General features: G+C 66.3%; 1 protein-coding gene across 1 annotated transcript; it reads left to right on the top strand.

Annotated features, from left to right (window-relative positions):
* Positions 1-931: 931 nt before the first annotated feature.
* URM1 (ubiquitin related modifier 1) lies at positions 932-14,053 on the top strand. Its single transcript, XM_004613291.2, has 5 exons — positions 932-1,017; positions 4,779-4,849; positions 10,390-10,471; positions 12,140-12,188; positions 12,337-14,053. The coding sequence occupies exons 1-5, from the start codon at positions 983-985 to the stop codon at positions 12,403-12,405; spliced, it is 306 nt and encodes a 101-aa protein (XP_004613348.1). The 5' UTR covers positions 932-982; the 3' UTR covers positions 12,406-14,053.
* The last annotated feature ends 2,872 nt before the right edge of the window (positions 14,054-16,925 follow it).

The following is a 16,925-nucleotide window of genomic DNA, read 5'->3' as shown; positions in this document are numbered from 1 at the left end:
CACTGGCCAGCAGCAGCTGTGGGTGAGTGATGGGGCGGTGACCTGCAGAAGGGGCTGCAAACTCCGGAGGCTTAGGAGACTCCCCAGGATCTGGTGAGTAGAAGTGGGGAGGTGCTTGCTTGGGTGTGTCCCTGGGTGCCAGGGGATCCTTGAGATGAGCCCCCATTGCAGGAAGGAGGCCCGGGCCTCCAGCGCATGTCATTTTCACCAGGCCCACTTTACATGCGAGGAGACCAAGCCCAGCAATAACTCCTGGTGGTGCTCGGGGGACCATGTGGGATGCTGGGAATCGAACCCGGGTCGGCCGCGTGCAAGGCAACAAACGCCCTACCTGCTGTGCTATTGCTCCATTCCCCCCCCCTCAAAGGCTTCTGGTGACTTGTGTAAAGACACAGGGGAACAAGTGGAACTTGGATACAAAGCTGACACCTGAACCCCTAGCTCTTGGGGGGGGGCAGGGGGAGGTTCTGGGCCACACCCAGTAATGCTCAGGACCTATTCTGGAGAGTGAGGTCTGTGCTGGAAATAAAGGTTCTAGGGGGCACGGAGAATGACCTCAACGGACTGCGGGCATGATTTGCATGCAGGAGACCCGGTTCAATCCCCAGCACCACACGGTTACCCCCAGAGTGACCCCAGCAAGAAGCAGGGAATGGTTCATCCCCAGAAAAAAAAAAAAGCCACTAAGATAAGGCAGGAATGTGGCTTAAAGACAGAGCGCATGTTTTGCATGCATGGACCTGGGCTCTATCCGGGATGCAAAAGACTGCTGGATCTCGGAGAAGCCGCCGCCACCTCGAGTCCCTAAAAGGCAGGGGCACAATTCAAAAACCACAGAAGCCTCTTCTGCCCGCTACCGGCCTTCCTCCAATAGCTGAAGAAGACGGCACCGTGGGCACCGCCTCTTCCGGCCGCGACGACCGGAAGTGGGCGTGAACACCGGAAGTGGAAGGGAGTTTCCTGCGCGTTCGGCTTCCCCAACATGGCAGCGCCCTTATCAGTGGAGGTGGAGTTCGGGTGAGTGAGTCCCAGAGCTGGGGCGTCGTGGGGACGGACTGACGTCGTTAGGCTCGGGACCCCCTTCCTCAGTCTCTGGGGTCTGTGACAGCCGAATCGCCCACTGCCGCCGTCTTCCCTGAGCTGCGCCGTCCGCCGGGAGTGCCTGAGTCTCGGTCTCCCTTGGCGACCCGGCCGTATGTCCCGGAATAGAGGCGCAGCTCCCGACGTGGCGGTCTCCGTCCTGGCCGCCCGACTCCCAGGTCGCGGAAAGGCTGCCGGCGGCCACCGTGCCGTCTTTGCCCAGCCCGTGTCGGGCCGGGCTCGTGTGGCTGGCATCTGAGCGCCACGCATCCGCCCCAATGTCGTCCTTCGGGCACCAAGAGCCGTTGCCTCTCACGGATGGTGTGGCCGAGGGGGTGTCCCTTCTTACGGCCTCCGAGATGGGGGCGTGAAACGGATCGAGACGTTCGGGGAATTTGCGGGGCGGCCCGCGCAGGTCTTGCGTGTGTGCGGGCGGCGTAAAGGCGCGCAGTGTAGACCGTCAGGTTTATGCGCAAGCCGAGCAGCGCGGGGATTGGAAGCTAAGAACACATGGCATCAAGCCAGCCCCCCCGCCTCCCGCAGATGGGTTCTTGGGGGGCGGTTACCTTCCACGCAGAGGACCGGGGTGGATCCCCAGCACCCTCTATGGTTCCCCGAGCCGGCCAGGAGTGATCCCTGAGCGCAGAGCCAGGAGTTGGCCCTGAGCATCGCCAGGTGTGTCCCCAAAACAAAATAAGTGGAACAGATGGCCCGTGTGTCATGAGTTCCATGCCTGACACGCGGGGGTCTTAGGTCCTGGCAGAGAACCAGGAACCCTAAGAGATGTGCGGGATCCTTCCAGCCTTTACGCCGCCAGGCCAGGCATGTCTGTGGGAGGGAGAGGTGGCAGGGAAGGGGAAGGTCCTGCACAGGGGTGGAGACCCCTGCCTGTCCATGCCTTTTCTCTCAAGGGGGCCCAGCTTCCTTCCTGGGCCAGCCCCATCACCAGCCCGTTACTGCGTGCCGCCCTGCCAGGCGGGGGACGGGATCAACAGAACCTTGCCCGCTCTCCGTCCCCACTGTGCGTCTGGCTGGGTCTGGGCTCCGACCCCACCCCTGCTCTGACACACACACACACACACACACACACACACACACACACACACACACGCCTGCCCGCTCTCACACACACACACACACACACGCCTGCCCGCTCACACACACACACACACACACACCTGGGCCCGGCTCTCCACCCCACCGCTGCTCTGACACACACAGACACATACAAACACACACACACACACACACACACACACACACACATACACCCGCCTGCTTTTTCAGACCCCACCCCCGCTCTGACACACACACACACACACCACCCCACCCCCGCCTGCTTTTGCAGCTCTGGATCCAGGCTGTGTATCCGCTCATCCAAGGGAGCTCCCGTACCCCTGGTGCTGCACAGGGGCCACAGAGGGACATAGGGTCCTGGCTGGACCCTCACTGGCCCCTGCCTCTGGCCCGCCGCCCCTCCTCCTGACACCCCCAGGCCCCCGCCAGAGCCCCACCCTGGCTGTTCTCGCCTTCTCCTCCCCTCTCAGCTGCCTGCTTCTCTCAGCCTGAGCTGCACACAGGCCGCCGTGCCTGTCCTTCTCTTTGTCGCCGTTGTCACCTTGAAGAGTCGGGTCAGGATTGTGCCTCTTTCCCCTAAGAGATGTGACCACCTCCTCATCCCACTCTGCCCCCCCACAAATCGCTCAGGCCTGGGTTTCTTTCCCTCATCTTGCAGCCCCAACTGCCCCGTCTCAGGGCTCTGGGCCTGTGGGAATGTGTTTTGGGGCCACACGCTCCTGCCTCTGAGCTCAGGGATCATTCCTGGCCGTGCTCCGGGGACCATCCAGGATGCCAGGATTTGAATTTGGGTCAGCCACTGTGAGGCAAAGTCCTACCTGCTGTGCTGTCACTCAGGCTCATATATGCCCCTCCTCTTGTTATTCTTGCCCGCCTTCTTCCTTACTGGGGGGGGGGCACACCACTGGGATTAGAGAACTGGGCCTTTGCATTCATTCAGCAGGTGTTTTTTGGTTGTTTTTCTTTTTTTTGGCTTTTGGGTCACACCTGGCCATGCACAGGGGTTACTCCTGGCTCATACACTCAGGAATTACTCCTGACTGTGCTAAGGGGACCATATAGGATGCTGGAAATCGAACCCGGGTCGGCCACGTGCGAGGCAAACGCCCTACCTGCTGTGTTATTGCTCCAGCCCCTCAGCAGGTGTTTCTTAGGTCCTCCAGTGCCTAGGTTAAGTTCAGGACAGGGAAGGCAGTGTGGGGTGGTACCTGCCAGTCCCAGAGGCCAGCTCACAGCTCCCTGCTGAGATTGAGGGGGTGGCAGGAGGCTGAGGCGCCTAGAGGGTTCTTTACTGCGGCCCCAACAGCTCCCACACCCCAGCCAGCCTCCCTGAGTCCCTCAGAGGCCCGGCCTGTCCCTCCCTCCTCCCCCCAGATGTGCTGACCGGATGCCTGGCCCTGCCTTGGGGCGCTGGTGCCCAGCGGGGACGGGCCAGCCATGTCCCCTGGTGATGGGGAGGTAGCCGGGCCTCTGAGCCTGGCACCACCGGGTCTGGCCGCTCTTGCTTGTTTGCGCAGGGACCGGGGCCTTCTGACCCCCGGCGCCTGAGCCCCTCGCCCGGGCCCTCCCCCAGCCCAGCTGCTGTGGGTGCCAGCCCCTGCCCGGGCAGAGCGGGGCTCTTGGAAGGGGATAAATGGGGCTTCTGTGCGGGCTTGCAGCTGAAGCGGCCCCTGGCGGCCCCAGATGGGTCCCTCTCCCCTCCACGTTCCTGCATCAACAAAGCGTGACCTTGTTCGGGTGACAGTCGCCCCATGTCTCCCGCGTGACAGGCCTCGCCTTGCCCCAGCCTCCCCGCGCCGGCTCAGGGCACCTCTGTTCCTGCCGTGGGGACGGGTGGCGGGGCAGGGGGCGCCACTTCCAGCCAAGGCTGGGGGCTTTCTCGGTCCCCACGGCTGCTGAGATGGACCCCTCACCCCCCCCCCCCCTGCGCGTTCCGCCTCCCCGTGTCGCGCCCCCAGCCTGAGCCGAGGCTGCCCTCAGGGGGCTTCCGGCTGGGTTTTCTGGGCCCCGGTTGGAGGCCCCGGAGGGTTTAAGTCCTGGGGCTGCAAGGGGAGTGCGGCAGGTACGACGCTGGCCTTCCGCGGCGCCCACCCGGGTCCGAGCCTGGCGCCACGCCCCCCCTCCCCCCATCCCTGGCCAGGAGGGGCCCCAGAACAAAATGAAAGGATTTGAGTCTCAGTTCAGCCATGGCCTCTGGCCTTGACCAAGCCCCCTGCCCCCCGGGGCTGCCCGCAGGCCGAGATGAGTCCGGTGGCCACCCAGTGGTGCCCGGTGCCCAGCAGTGGGCAGGCCGCTGCCTCCTCTAGCCAGGGTGGAGGAACGAGAGGCTCCCCAGGGGCGACTTCTCAGCCCTCTGCAGGCTCGGAGACCGGGGACGGCGGGGTCCCTGCCCCGGGCTCGGGGCTGCAGCCCCCCCAGCCTGAGCGTGCCCCCCACTGTGCCGGGCCGCCCCAGGAAGCAGAGGCGCGAGCACGACTCGACACGAGTGGACCTTGGGGTCCCAGGTTATCTATCACTGGCCTTGCCCGCACTCGCCACGTTGGGGTATCGCAGGAGGGCGGGCTGCGGGGTCCCCGGGCGCCCCCCGGCCGGCGCTTAATGTCTTTCCCGCCTCCCTGCAGCGGCGGCGCGGAGCTCCTGTTCGACGGCGTCAAGAAGCATCAGGTCACCCTGCCCGGCCAGGAGGGGCCCTGTGAGTATGGCGCCCGGGGCCTCGCGCAGGAGGGGGACCGTGTGGGCGGGGGACGGCAGCCCCGAGGCCCCAGGGACCCCGCTTCCGGGCTCAGGCCACGGCGTCTGGGCCCGAGACCCCAGGGGCCTCGCCTCTGAGCTGTCCCTTTCCGGAGGACAGGGCCACCCGCCCAGAGCTGCCCGGGGGGACACAGCAGCCCCCCCCCCCCCCCCCCGCCGCTTCTCCTGCTGAGAACACCTCGCGTGCAAGCCGCGCTCTGGCCAACTGGGCCGGGAAGTTGGACTCAGTGAGAGGCCCTGCCCCGTCCCCACAGCCCTCACTACTGTGCCCCCGTCCCCACAGCCCACACCCGGACCCCCCTTCTCTCCCCGCTCCGTCTCCCCGCCTCACCAGCACCCTGTTCTGCTCCTTGCACGTTCTCTCTGGCGCCTTCCCTGCTGCCCACCCCGACCCGCCGGTGGCCCGTCTAGGGCGCCTGGCGGTAGCCAAAGGCCCGGAGCTCCCACACGGAATGCTGATCCCGGGTTGGTTGGCTGTTGGTTGTCTGGTTTGGGCCCCCCCCCCCCCCCGCCCCGGTGCTGGGGGCTGCTCTTGGCCTTGTTTGGGTTCCTGACGGGAGTTAACTGGGGTCGACCCCAGGTGAGACGCATCTTACCCCCTCTCCCCCCCTGTGCGGGTGTGATTTCTGGCCCCACACGGGCCCCGGCCCCACTGGGTGTGCCCCCACGCCCACGCAAACCTGCTGAATGGTGGTCTCCGTCAGGACCCTCTGAAAGGGTTCCTGTTACCGGTCAGACCCACCCTCCCGGGCAGGAGTCAACAGGAGCAGACCCGGTCCAGACAGACGGTGTGTGAGAGAGAGTGTGAGGGTGTGTGTATGGGAGAGAGCGTGAGAAGTGTGCGTGAGTGTGTGTGAGTGTGTATATAGGAAAGTATGTATGTAAGAGTGTGTGTATATGGGAGTGTGTGTATGTGACTGTGTATGTGAGTGAGGGTGTATGAGTGTGTGTGTGTGCATGTGAGAGAGAGCGAGTGAGCAAGCACATGTGTGCACATGTGTACATGTGGGTAGGGCCACTAACCAGGCCTTCACTTCTTCGAGGAGCAGGCTTTGCCCCTGAGCCCCCTAAACCCAGGTTTGCGTCCTCAGCCTGGCACCCTTGGGTGGGGGCGTCTCCTCCCCTCTCCGGCAGGCGGCAGGCATGGCCCTGCCGTGGGCTGGCGCAGGGCTCTGTCACCCGCTCCTGTGTTTGCGCCAAGGCCGAGCCCGTCACTGCGTGGTTCTGGCTGCAGCCCCCAGGCCCCCGCACCTGCGGACCAGCCGGGTCCGACCCGTCTGGGTCCTGGAGACACTCGGCCTGAGATTACGGGGGATTTGCTGCAGCAGGGGGACCCCAGGGCAGGGCGGAGCTTCCAGCCACGCCAAGTGTGGCAGAGAGGATGGGCAGAGTTGGGGTGACCTCTGTCCCCGGGCGCTGCCCCAGCTGCTGCTCCCCTGGGCTGACGCAGGGGCTCTTTCTGCAGGGTCGCTGGGAGCCGGCTCCCTTGGTCGCCGGGGCCCGCCCGTGCCCGCTCTGGTCAGCCTGAGGCTCGCCCGCAGCCCGGCTGGTGCCCGCCCCTGCCCCTGCCTCAGAGGGGCCTGCTCCCTGGGCCCTGCCCGCCGGGTGCGGTGCTTTAAACTGCTTAGCATGCAGCGGCCGCCGGGGCCAGCTGTGCCTTTCTCTGCTCCGGGCCTGTTTGCCCAGCCCCTCCCCCTCCGGGCCCTGTGCAAAATTGCTTTTGAAAAGACCCACTTTCTGCTTAATTAAACAATGAGGAGCGTCCCTCACACATCTGTAAACCTCCTTCTGAGGCCAGTTTAGCCCACAAACTGCTCCTTTCTAACCCCCATTCACTTGTAAATGGCTCCTCTGATGTTCCCTGCCCGGCCTGCGCTTTCTTCTCCCGGTTCAGCCGCCCCGGGGTGGGCTTCGCGGCACCCCGAAATCCTCAGGCCCAGGCCCGGTGGGGAAGAGGATTCTCATCTGTCACCCCTCAGCTGGGCCCAGGAGGGGGGTGGGGCGGTGAGGAGGACACCTGGTTGTGGGGTGGGGGCTCCCAGAGGTGGTGGCCTGGGAGGGAGTGTTGGCCCTGGACAGAGTTGCTGTGCACGGTGCTGAGCTGGCCTGGCTGCAGCCCCCTGGGGTCCAGGACTGGGACTTAGGGACTCTGGGCTCAGATCCGTAACTGGGACTCACCCCCACTGCCTCTGTGTGCCTGTGTCTGTGTGTGTATGTGTGACTGTCTCTGTGACTGTGTGATTATGTCTGTGTCTCTGTGTTTGTGTATGTGTGTGTCAGTGTGTGTGTCTGACTGTGGCTGTGTGTGTGTGTGTGTGTGTGTGTGTGTGTGTGTGTGTGTGTGTCTGTGCGGTGCCTGTTGGTGGGGCCAGAGCCCCCTGGACATCCCTTCCACCGAGGTTTGTCCCCAGAGCCCCCCAGGTGTGAATGTCTGGGACCTTCTGCCTGCTCCAACCTCCCGTGGAAAGGGGGAGTCCCCTAGAAAACGTCCATGCTCGCCCTGTGTGCTGGGGGTGACTGCCCACCCTCTCTGTGCCTGCGCACAGCTCTGTGTGTGTGTGTGTGTGTGTGTGTGTGTGTGTGTGTGTGTGTGTGTGTGTGTGTGTGTGCATGTGCATCTTTGCGCATGTGCAGAGTGCGAGGTGACTGGGCTGTAGGAGAGCCGAGCATAGTGTTTGTCCTGGGTGGCCACAGGGCGTCTTGAGCCGGCAGGCCAAGGGCCAGGAGCTTCTGTGGGTTCTGTGGCTGGAGCCTCTCACAGCGCCTCCGTTCCTGGAAGTGATGGCCCCGGGGCCAGGCTGAGCCCTGTTCCCGCCTTCCCCCCACCCCCAGCAGCCGGGGTCGGGTCCGTGTCTGGGGTCCAGGCCCCCTGCAGTCGGGACGGGGTCAGTGTCTGGGGTCCCGGCTGTGCGCTGCGGTCAGTGCTGAGCTCAGTGGCCTTGTGGCCCCGGGCACGGCCATGCTGTCCCTCCGTGCTGCACTGGTCAAGGCAGAGAGTGGGACCCCACAGCCATCATGGCCCACGGAGCGCGTGCTGGGTGCAGGCCCGGGGGTCCCTGAAGAGCCAGAGGCCCTCCGCCCTGACCGCCTCTGCTCCATAGGCCCCCTCCCGCCCTCCCGCCCCCCTCTTCCTTTTCGGAGTCTCTTCATTGCTTGTGTGTGTTGGGGGCCACGTGCAGCTGTGCTCGGGGATCACGCCTGTGGCCCTGGGGTCAGGCTGGCGTTGGCCCAGTGCAGGGCGAGCGCCTTACCCGCCGCACCATCGTCCCGCCTGGTTTTCTGTTTTGGGTTTTTGGGGGGGGTGTTTTTTCGGGGGGTGCCTATCTGGCTCTGCTCAGGGCTTACTCCTGGCTCTGTGCTCAGGGATCACTGCTGGTGGGACTTAAGGGACCAAGTGCAGCGCTGAGGATCAAACCTGGGCCAGCCACATGCCAGGCAAGTCTGTACCCCGTCCTCTCCCCAGCTCTGGGCCCAGCTCCCTGTGAGCCTCAGGCTGGCTCTCCCTGGCCCTGCCCCCAGGCAGGAGCCCCTGTTGTAGGCTTGGGGATGCAAGTGCCACATACTCACCACTGCATTCTGGCCCCAGGCGCCGCAGTAGTTGCTCAATAAACGTTTATCTTGTGGGTGAGGGTCCAACACCGCATTGGGGAGATGACCTGGGGCTGGGCGTGGGGGGTGAGGGACAGTGCGAGTGTCCCAGCCTCCTTGCTCCCAGCACCCGCCCCCCCCACCCCCCAGCCACCAGCCCCTGACTCTGCTCAACCCTCCCCCCCTCCCAGGCTCCTTCAGAGCCGACCATCTGGCTTGGCGGCCATTTGCATATTGTCTGGGCCCAGCCTTGTCCCTGGGGGGGTGTCGCAGGCCAGGCCCGAGTGGCCCTTGCCGCCTGCGAAGAGAGACGCAAGTCCCACCTCCCCCCACCCCCAAATCCAGGCATGGGGGAACAATACGGGTGCTGATGCGGTGGTCTCACCATGGCAACGGGCCATCAAGAATGCGGCAGGCCTGGGGGTGCGGCGGGGGGAGGGAGTGACCCCAGGCGCACGAGCGTCATGATAAATGAGCGGCCCCGCAGCCCACCCCCTCGGGACTGACTCCGTGACGAGGCCATCGCTCGAATGACCCTGGCGTGACCACGGAGGGGAGCAGGCAGCCCCGCCTCGAGAAGGGCACCCGGGCTGCTGCCCAGCTGGGCCCCGGGTCCATGCAGGCCAGCCGGGATGGCCCTCGGCCGGAGCCCCTCCGGCCCGGCCCGGGACGGGCGCTGTCAGACCGCGGGCGGCGGGAGACGCGTGGGCTGGCGGCCCGCCAGACGGGGCCGAGGAGGAGGCCGGGTGGGGGTGAGCGGCCCGGGGTCCGGGGCCCTGAGCCCTCCGTGATGCCCCCATCCCTGTGCACTCGGGAGTTTGTGTCCAAGTCAGAATCCGGGGGCCCGAGCCGTAGAGCAGGGGTGGGGCACCCATCTCGCGCGGCCAGGCCCAGGTGAGTCCCCGGCACCATCCGGCTCCTTGAGCACTGCTGGGTGTGACCCCAAAACAAAACAGTGCGACCGGAGGGGCAGGGCGCTGGCTCGAAGGACTGGGCCGCTAGGCTCGGGTCCCAGCACCCCGCGATCCCCAGGCCCTCCGGAGCCGCCCTGGCACGGCCGGGCCGGCCCAACACCAGCCAGACAAGATGCGAGTCAGGTCAGCACCACAGTCCAGCGCACTGGGCTCTCAGCCCCGGACTTGCTGGCCCGAGCCAATGGACACCTCCACCCTGGGGCCGCCGGCCTGTCCCCGGGCCAGGGCTGGTAGCAGGGCCTCGGCGTCTGCTCTCCTCCACGTGAGGACTGACCACTCCACTCACGCGAGGGCCTGGTGGCTGGGCCAGTGCCTGCAAATGCGCGTCTCCGTGGCAGAGCCGGGGGAGACCCTGAGTCTGTCCCCTCTTCCAGGGGCCACCCCGGGCGGGCTGGGTGATTTGTCAGCGTCTCCCGCTGACGCGGAGCTGGCTCCCTTCAGTGGAGGAAATTAACTGATGCTATCGGCGGAGCAATTGTTTCCTTCGCTCCTGAAGGGGGGAGGGGTCTGTGCGACACCCCCTCCCTCCAGGCCTGCCACAGAGCGAGGTGGGGGACCCCTCCTGAAGGAGCCCTGGGCCACGACAGCGTCGGGACACCTTCCTGGCCTGGTCTTGTGCTGTTCCGGAGGGACAGTGTCCCCGGGGGCCTTCTCTGCAGGACACTCCCGACCCAGGGGCCCGCCTGAGCGTCCCCGGGCTCGGGACCCTCTGCGGCCGGGGGGATGTCTCAGGGGGCTGTATGTGGGACCCTGGGGCGAGGCCCCGGCTCTCCAGCAGGAGCGACCCCCGGGCACTACCGGAAGGGGGCCCCTCACCCCAAGTACAGTCAAACCAGAGACCCTGTGCGCCCCCGCCCCCCGTCTTCAGGGAGTGCTGCCAGCCTGGGCCTGACCCCGCCTCTCTGTGCCTCCCGCGCAGGGGACGTCCGCAGCCTCCTCGTCTGGATCAAGAAGAATCTGCTGAAGGAGCGGCCGGAGCTTTTCATCCAGGGAGACAGTGTGTGAGTGCCCCCCCCTGCCCCCGCCCAGCTTGCCCTGTCGCCGCCTGCCGCTGGACCAAGTCCGGCCAAGTCCAGCCCTGGGCACACGTGGCTGACTCTCCGTTCTCAGCTCCACACTGGACTTGATTGGGGGGTGCCCCCCAGTAAGTGCTCAGGGACCGCTCCTGGCCCTGTGCTCCGTGGTGCTGGGCCCAAACCCAGGTGTCTTGCAGGCAGAGCCTGTGCTCGGCCCCCTGACCGTGTCCCCAGCCCTGGAGAGGAGCCGGGGACGGACACACCCAACGATGCACAGGTGCTCTTCCTGGCTCCGGGGGACCATCTGGGGCGCTGGCCTGGACCCCGTGCAGCCCAGCCCGTGTCCGGATTGGGGGCTTTTTAGTCTAGTTGATTGGAGACTAGGTGCCACGTCCTGGAGCCCCTGACCAGCTGGATCTTGACCCCACGGCACCTCTGTTCCCAAGCCGGCACCCCCTCGGGAGGGAGCACTTGCCTCGCATGCAGCCCCTCAACTACCGCCCGGGTTTGATTCCTGGCCCCGAGTGTGGTCCCACCTTCAGCACTGCCGGCTGTGACCTCACTTCCCCCAACCCCCTCCGGAAAAGATCCAGGGGCCGAAGCGATAGCACAGCGGGGAGGACACTTGTCTTGCACACAGCTGACTTGGGTTCGATTCCCGGCCTCCCACTGGCTCCCTGAGCACCACTGGGAGTAATTCCTGAGTGCAGAGCCAGGAATAACCCTGAGCATCATTAGCTGTGGTCCCGCCAAAAACCCACAAAACAAAAACCTAAAGAAATTTTTATAAGCGGGGGCCAGAGATAGTATAATGGTCAGGGTGCTTGCCCTGCAACCTGGCCAGCCGAGTTCTTTTCCTTGGCACCACGTATGGTCCCCTGAGCCCCGCCAGGAGTCAGCCCTGCATGTGGGCAGGCATGCAACCCCCTCCAAAAGAAAGGTTTGTTTGTTTGTTTTTTAAGTAACCAGAGAAATAGCATAGCAGGGAAGGTGTTTGCCTTGCATATGCGACCCAGGTTCAGTTCTTGGTGCCACATAGGGTCCCCCAAACCCTGCCAGGATTGCTCCCTGAGCACAGAGCGGGGTGTGACCCCAGAAATTTAATTAAAAAAGTCAAAATACTGAGGAAGGATGCTGTTCCCTAGTGTTGCTCTGAATCTAAGAGTTAGAAGTCGATTTTGCCCTCCCATAGAACTTTCTGGAGGATGGAAATGTTCATGAGGTAGCCGCTAGGTTCATGAGGCTGCTGAGCCCTTGATCTGTATCTTATGGCTGAAGGACCAACTATTCCACTTTCCCTCAGTGTCCAGGGGCTGGTGGCCGCCCCTTTGCAGCATGCAGGCCCAGGACTCCTGGGGGGCAGGGAGGGGGCAGACCTCGACGCTCGGGAACCCCCAGCTCCAAGCGTCTGTCCTGGGCCCTCCTGCTGACGACGCGTCTGTCCCAGGGTCCCTGCTGCAGGATGTGCCCCGACCCTCCCGAGTCCGGCAGGGCTTGCTGGTGGGGTGACCTCCCAGGACCCCTTTTCAGCTGGAAGCTGCCACTCCAAGAAATAGGCACCCCCATCCCAGCATGGGGGGGCTGCAGTTTGCACCCCCAAACCTAGAACACCCTGCACCCTGCAGCCCGCCTCACCCCCGTCTCCCCTCACAGGCGCCCCGGGATTCTGGTGCTGATCAATGACGCCGACTGGGAGCTGCTGGTCAGTGCTGGGGGACCCCCACCCTGCCCCACCCCTCCACACCCCCAGGGAGAGGAACGGGAGCCTCCTGGGGGTGGTCTCCCCCAGCAGGGAGGCTGTCGGGCGGGGTCTCTCCCCACAGCGCCCCTGAGTGTCTCTCTCTGGGCAGGGCGAGCTGGACTACCAGCTGCAGGACCGGGATAGCGTCCTCTTCATCTCCACGCTGCACGGAGGCTAGACCCCCCCTGCCCGCCACACCGGCAGGCAGACGGCACCCCGGGCCCGCCTCCCCTCGCTGTCCCCTCCTGCCTTCCCGCCGCCCTGTCCCCGGAGCTCCCTCCGGGCAGGAAAAAGAGGCCAGGTGCTAAAAATGAGCCTTCCCCGGGCGCGTGAGCAGGGGGGAGGTGGGGTGCGGCGGGGTGCCCGAGCAGGGGGCCCAGCCCGCTCCCGGACGCACCCAGTGCCCGTCAGCATCTCCCTCTCCCTGCATGTGCCCCCGTGGAAGATGGACGGACCCCAGGAGCTGCGGTGGGGCCCCTCCCCTCCCCCAGACTGAAGGTGCCACCACCTCAGTTTCCCCATCTGGCCGGCAGAGGGCTCTGGCTGTCCCCCCTGGAGTCATTATGGAACCCCAGCTGGGGTCCCTTCTCCAGAGCCGGCCCCCTCCCCCCCTGCGCCCGGCAGCTGCTCTGGCAGCCACACCCCTCCTCCCGCTACTCAGCCCTTGACCCTGGCCGGCCACCCCCCACCCCCAGGCCACCAGATGGGGTCCTGCGACCCTCCTCCTGCCCAAGGCTGCCCGGGGCTGTGGAGAGGCGCCTGGAGGGCAGCGTGCCTCAGTTTCCTCCCCCAGCGCTTAGTCCCTAGACCCTAAGAAACGTGACTGATGGGACAGATGCAGACGCCATGCCATGGGCAGCCGAGGACAAGTGGCCCTGGGAGGCCTCCGTGTCTAAGCGACAGGCTGCCTTGGTCTCCTCCCCACACCACCCGCCGCCCTGCCCCTGCCTGTGGGTCTCCGGCCTCCCAGGGCTGCCCTTCACCCCAGCGGGCGTCCACGCCGAGACCCAGCCCGTGCCAGGGCTCACCTGTCTGGGCCCCAGGACCCCGCCCCACCCCCGCCCGCCTGGGCTTTGTTTGTCCAGGACGGGACGGGAGGGTGGCGGCAGAGAGAAGGCTGCTGGGCACCCCGAGCTGCTCCTGCACTGGGGCAGGGCTTCATTCGCCCGGAGGCCTCGGAACAGCCACCGTAATAAAGATAGAGGAGCACGTCGGCTGGCACAAAAGCGTGGCTTTCACTCCATCTCCCGTTTCCGAAGGTTTCTCTCAGCCCAGGCCCGACGGGCCAGCAGTGTGGGGGGGCGGGGTGTGGACACGCTCCAGGCTTAGAGGACAGGTCCCCGGCTGGCCCTGCTGCGGGTGGGGGCGCCGGGAGCGGGAGCTGCTCTGGGGCCGCTTGGGGCCGATGGGCGCTGTCCAGACGCTGCCGGTGACCTGCCCCTGGTGCTGAGGTCAGGGTCTCCACCGTGGGGCGCAGCCCTCCTTCGGCCTCTCTGGCAGGGCTCTCTGTCCCCCGAGTCGAATCCCACCCACCGAGCGGCCCAAGTGGCTTCTTGTCCCAGCAGGTCCCAGCAGGTCCCAGGCTCCTGCTCCCGCACTGGGGGCTGGGGGACACGGGGCTGGAGAGCAGATTCCCCTTGGTGCCGGGCGCTGAAACCGTCTGACCCGGCGGTCCCTGGCATTTCGGCCCCGGATCAGCCCCCGAGCTGCCGGAGGAGGAGGGGGGTCAGGGACAGTGATGGGGCGCACCCAGAAATGCCCGGCTGCACCCCCAGGCAGCGCCTCACCGCCCGCCCCGCTTTTGAAGAAATAAACGAATAAATAAGCCCCAGCATCTCCGAAGGTGTGTCTTTAATGAAAGGGATTCGTTTGGCCAAGTTCTCTCTCCCCTGCCGGCGGCGGCGGCGGCGGCGGCGGCGGCAGCGGCGCGCGGCGGCCCCTGGAGCGCCGGCAGCGCGGGGGAGGTGGGTCTGGAGGGGCTGCGGGGAAGGGTCGGTTTATTCGGGATTCGGGGGTGGGTGTCGGCGTGTCGGCGGGAGGAGGAAGGTTCGAAGCAGTCCGCTCGAGTCCGCGAGCGCGTTCCGCCTGCGTCTTCTTGCGCCCCGCGCCTTCCCTGCGGCCAGGGCAGCGCGGACTCCGCGGGCACCGCCGGCCCCGCCGCCGCGCGCCCGCTCCGGTCCCGGCCGAAATTTGAAAAAGGGGGAAAGCGACGCCATCGGCCGGCCGGAGGCCCCCGCCGGCCCGGCCCGGGCGCGGAGGAGGAGGAGGAGGAGGTGGAGGAGGGCGACGAGGGTGAGGACGGCGGCGGCGCGCGGCCGCAACCCTCGCCCGCCCGGGGCACCCGGCCGCTCGCTCGCTCCCCGCGGCCCGCGCCCCCGCCGCGGCCGGGACTCAGCCACAGATGTCCAGCCACAATTCTCGGTTGGCCGCAGACTCGTACAAGAATTGCGTTTGGACAATCAGTGGCGAAGCCCCCGAGTGGAGAGCCCCCCGGCTCCCGGGGGGTTGCGCCCGCGCCCCCGAGCACCGGCACGGAGCGTCTCGCAGCAGAGTCTCACCGCCGTCCGGACGCCGGCGGTCGCGGCCCGTCCCACGCTCGCGGTAAGGTGGCCCGGGGCCCGCGGGTGTCCGTCGGCGCCGCCGCAGGCCCGAGCCCCGGCCGGCCGCCCGCCCCCGCCCGCCCCGCCGGGCGCCCGGGGCCGCGGTCCCGCCGCGCCCGGCCCCCGCCCGCCGCGCCAGCCCCGCGCACGCACCGGCTCGGGCGCCCTCCGCGTCCGTGGCTGCGGCCGGGCCGGCGCGGCGGGAGCGCTGGAATGCGCCGCCCGGTCACCTGCAGCGCCCGGGGAGCCGGGCCGGGAGCCGGCGGCTGGCGAGGCGCAGGGCTGGACCCGAGCGGGCGCCTCTGGCGGCTCGGGGCCGGGGCGGGCTTTTAGGGGGCCGCTCCAACAATACGGGCCTGGCGCGGAGAAAGGGGCTCGGCTGCAATTGGTACTGGATTTGAATAACGCCACGGGGCCATCAATGGTCATTGTGTCGGCGGCGGGTAATGAATCTCCGCTGTCTCCCGGGCTGGCCAGGCAGCTGCGACCTGGCTCAGGCAGCTCTTAAAGACATAGCGTGCCCCTCCCCAGGGGCGCCCCCCTGCACCGGCCGGACCCGCGCCCTCCAGCCCGCACCCCGGTCCCAGCCTCCCGCCGCCCCCCCGGCCCCCAGGGCCGGAGCCCTCTGCCCGCCACCCCTCCTCCCTCCCGGACCCGCACCCGCCTCTCGGCCCTGGGCTCCTCTGGGCTCCGTCCAGGCGCCTGGCCTTGACCAGGGCCCCCCAGAGCACCCGCGGTACCCCAGGATCGGGAAGGGCTGGCCCTGGCCACACTTGTGCATCGCAGCCTGGAGCCTCTGCAACTCTTAAGCTCGGGCTGGAGGGTGAGGGGGAGTAGCTGGAGGTCAGAGGGTCACCCCCTTAAAAGGCTAGGCAGAAGGGCAAGGGAGGAGGGGTGCGACCCCCCAGCAGGCTGAGGTCTCCACAAACCACACCCCCCACCTGGGGTCCGGACTCAGGCTTAACCGGGAGTGGAAGCGGGTCATTGTCTCCCCGGGACAGTGGGGGTCCGTGCCTGGTGGAGATCGCGGGCTGGCCAGCAGGTTGGGCAGAACCCGAAGTCTCACCGCAGCCCCTCGGGCCCTAGCCAGGGCAGCACCCGCAGTGACCCCTGCCCCACAGTCCCCTGGCCCCCTTGAGCCCCCTGAACGGTCACATCACCTGGTTCGGCATCAGAAATGGGTCTGAGCCTTGTGGGTCGGGGGCGCCCTGCATCAGCCCTTAGCCTGGAGGTTCTTACAGACGCCCCTTCCCTCTGGCTCCTGGCACGTCAGACCGGAAGCCGGGGCTGGAGAGTTAGTCCAGGGGAGAGGGCAGTTGCCTTGCATGCAGACGACCCAGGTTCATTCCCCAGCACCCAGTATGGTTCCCTGGGCACCGCCAGGAGTGATCCCTGAGCACCGCCGGGTGTGACCTAAAAGCAAACAAAAAATTAGCACTTGGGTCTCAGGCAGAGAAGAGTGGCCAGCTAGCCCCCTGAGGAGCCCAGTGGTCCCATGGGAGCCTTGGGGCCAGGTACTAAGTGCTTTAAAGATGGTCCTGAGGGGAAGGGCGGAGAGATGGCACGGTGGGTAGGGCGCTTGCCTCGCACGCGAGTGCTGGAGGCTCAGGCAAAAGAAGGCGAGTGCTGACTTCACGGGAGAGGTGTCCAGTGGTGGGGCTGGAGCGACAGCACAGCGGGGAGGGCATTTGCCTTGCACACAGCCAACCCGGGTTCGATTCCCAGCATCCCATAGGGTCCCCCGAGCACCGCCAGGAGTAATTCCTGAGTGCAGAGCCAGGAGTAACCCCTGTGCATTGCTGGGTGTGACCCAGAAAGCAAAAAAAAAAAAAGAGAAGAAGAAGAAGAAGAAGAAGAAGAAGGGAAGTGGTGAGTGCAGGGGCTGGAGCAGTAGCACAGCAGGGAGGGCACGTGCCTGTCATTCGACCAACCCAGGTTCGATCCCAGCACCCCGAGTGGTCCCCGAGCACCCCCAGGAGTGATTCCTGAGCGCAGAGCCAGGAGAACTCCCGGAGCATCACCAGGTGTGGTCCCTCCTAAAATGGTCCCGTGTTGGCCCCTAAAAGAGACTTGAATCCCAGCACTGCGTGGTCCCCAG

Source organism: Sorex araneus, chromosome 1 (genome assembly GCF_027595985.1).
Source record: "Sorex araneus isolate mSorAra2 chromosome 1, mSorAra2.pri, whole genome shotgun sequence".
In the NCBI taxonomy this organism is placed as follows: Eukaryota; Metazoa; Chordata; class Mammalia; order Eulipotyphla; family Soricidae; genus Sorex; species Sorex araneus.
The sequence above is the reverse complement of the archived record's forward strand: the minus strand, read 5'-3'. Positions and strand labels throughout refer to the sequence as shown.

Bases quoted from the DNA above. Each gene is read 5' to 3' on its own strand.
- URM1 (XM_004613291.2), top strand. From the start codon at position 983: ATGGCAGCGCCCTTATCAGTGGAGGTGGAGTTCGG. The intron at 4,850-10,389 runs GTGAGTATGGCG...CCTCCCGCGCAG, and splicing joins GCCCGGCCAGGAGGGGCCCT to GGGACGTCCGCAGCCTCCTC. The intron at 12,189-12,336 runs GTCAGTGCTGGG...CTCTCTGGGCAG, and splicing joins ACGCCGACTGGGAGCTGCTG to GGCGAGCTGGACTACCAGCT.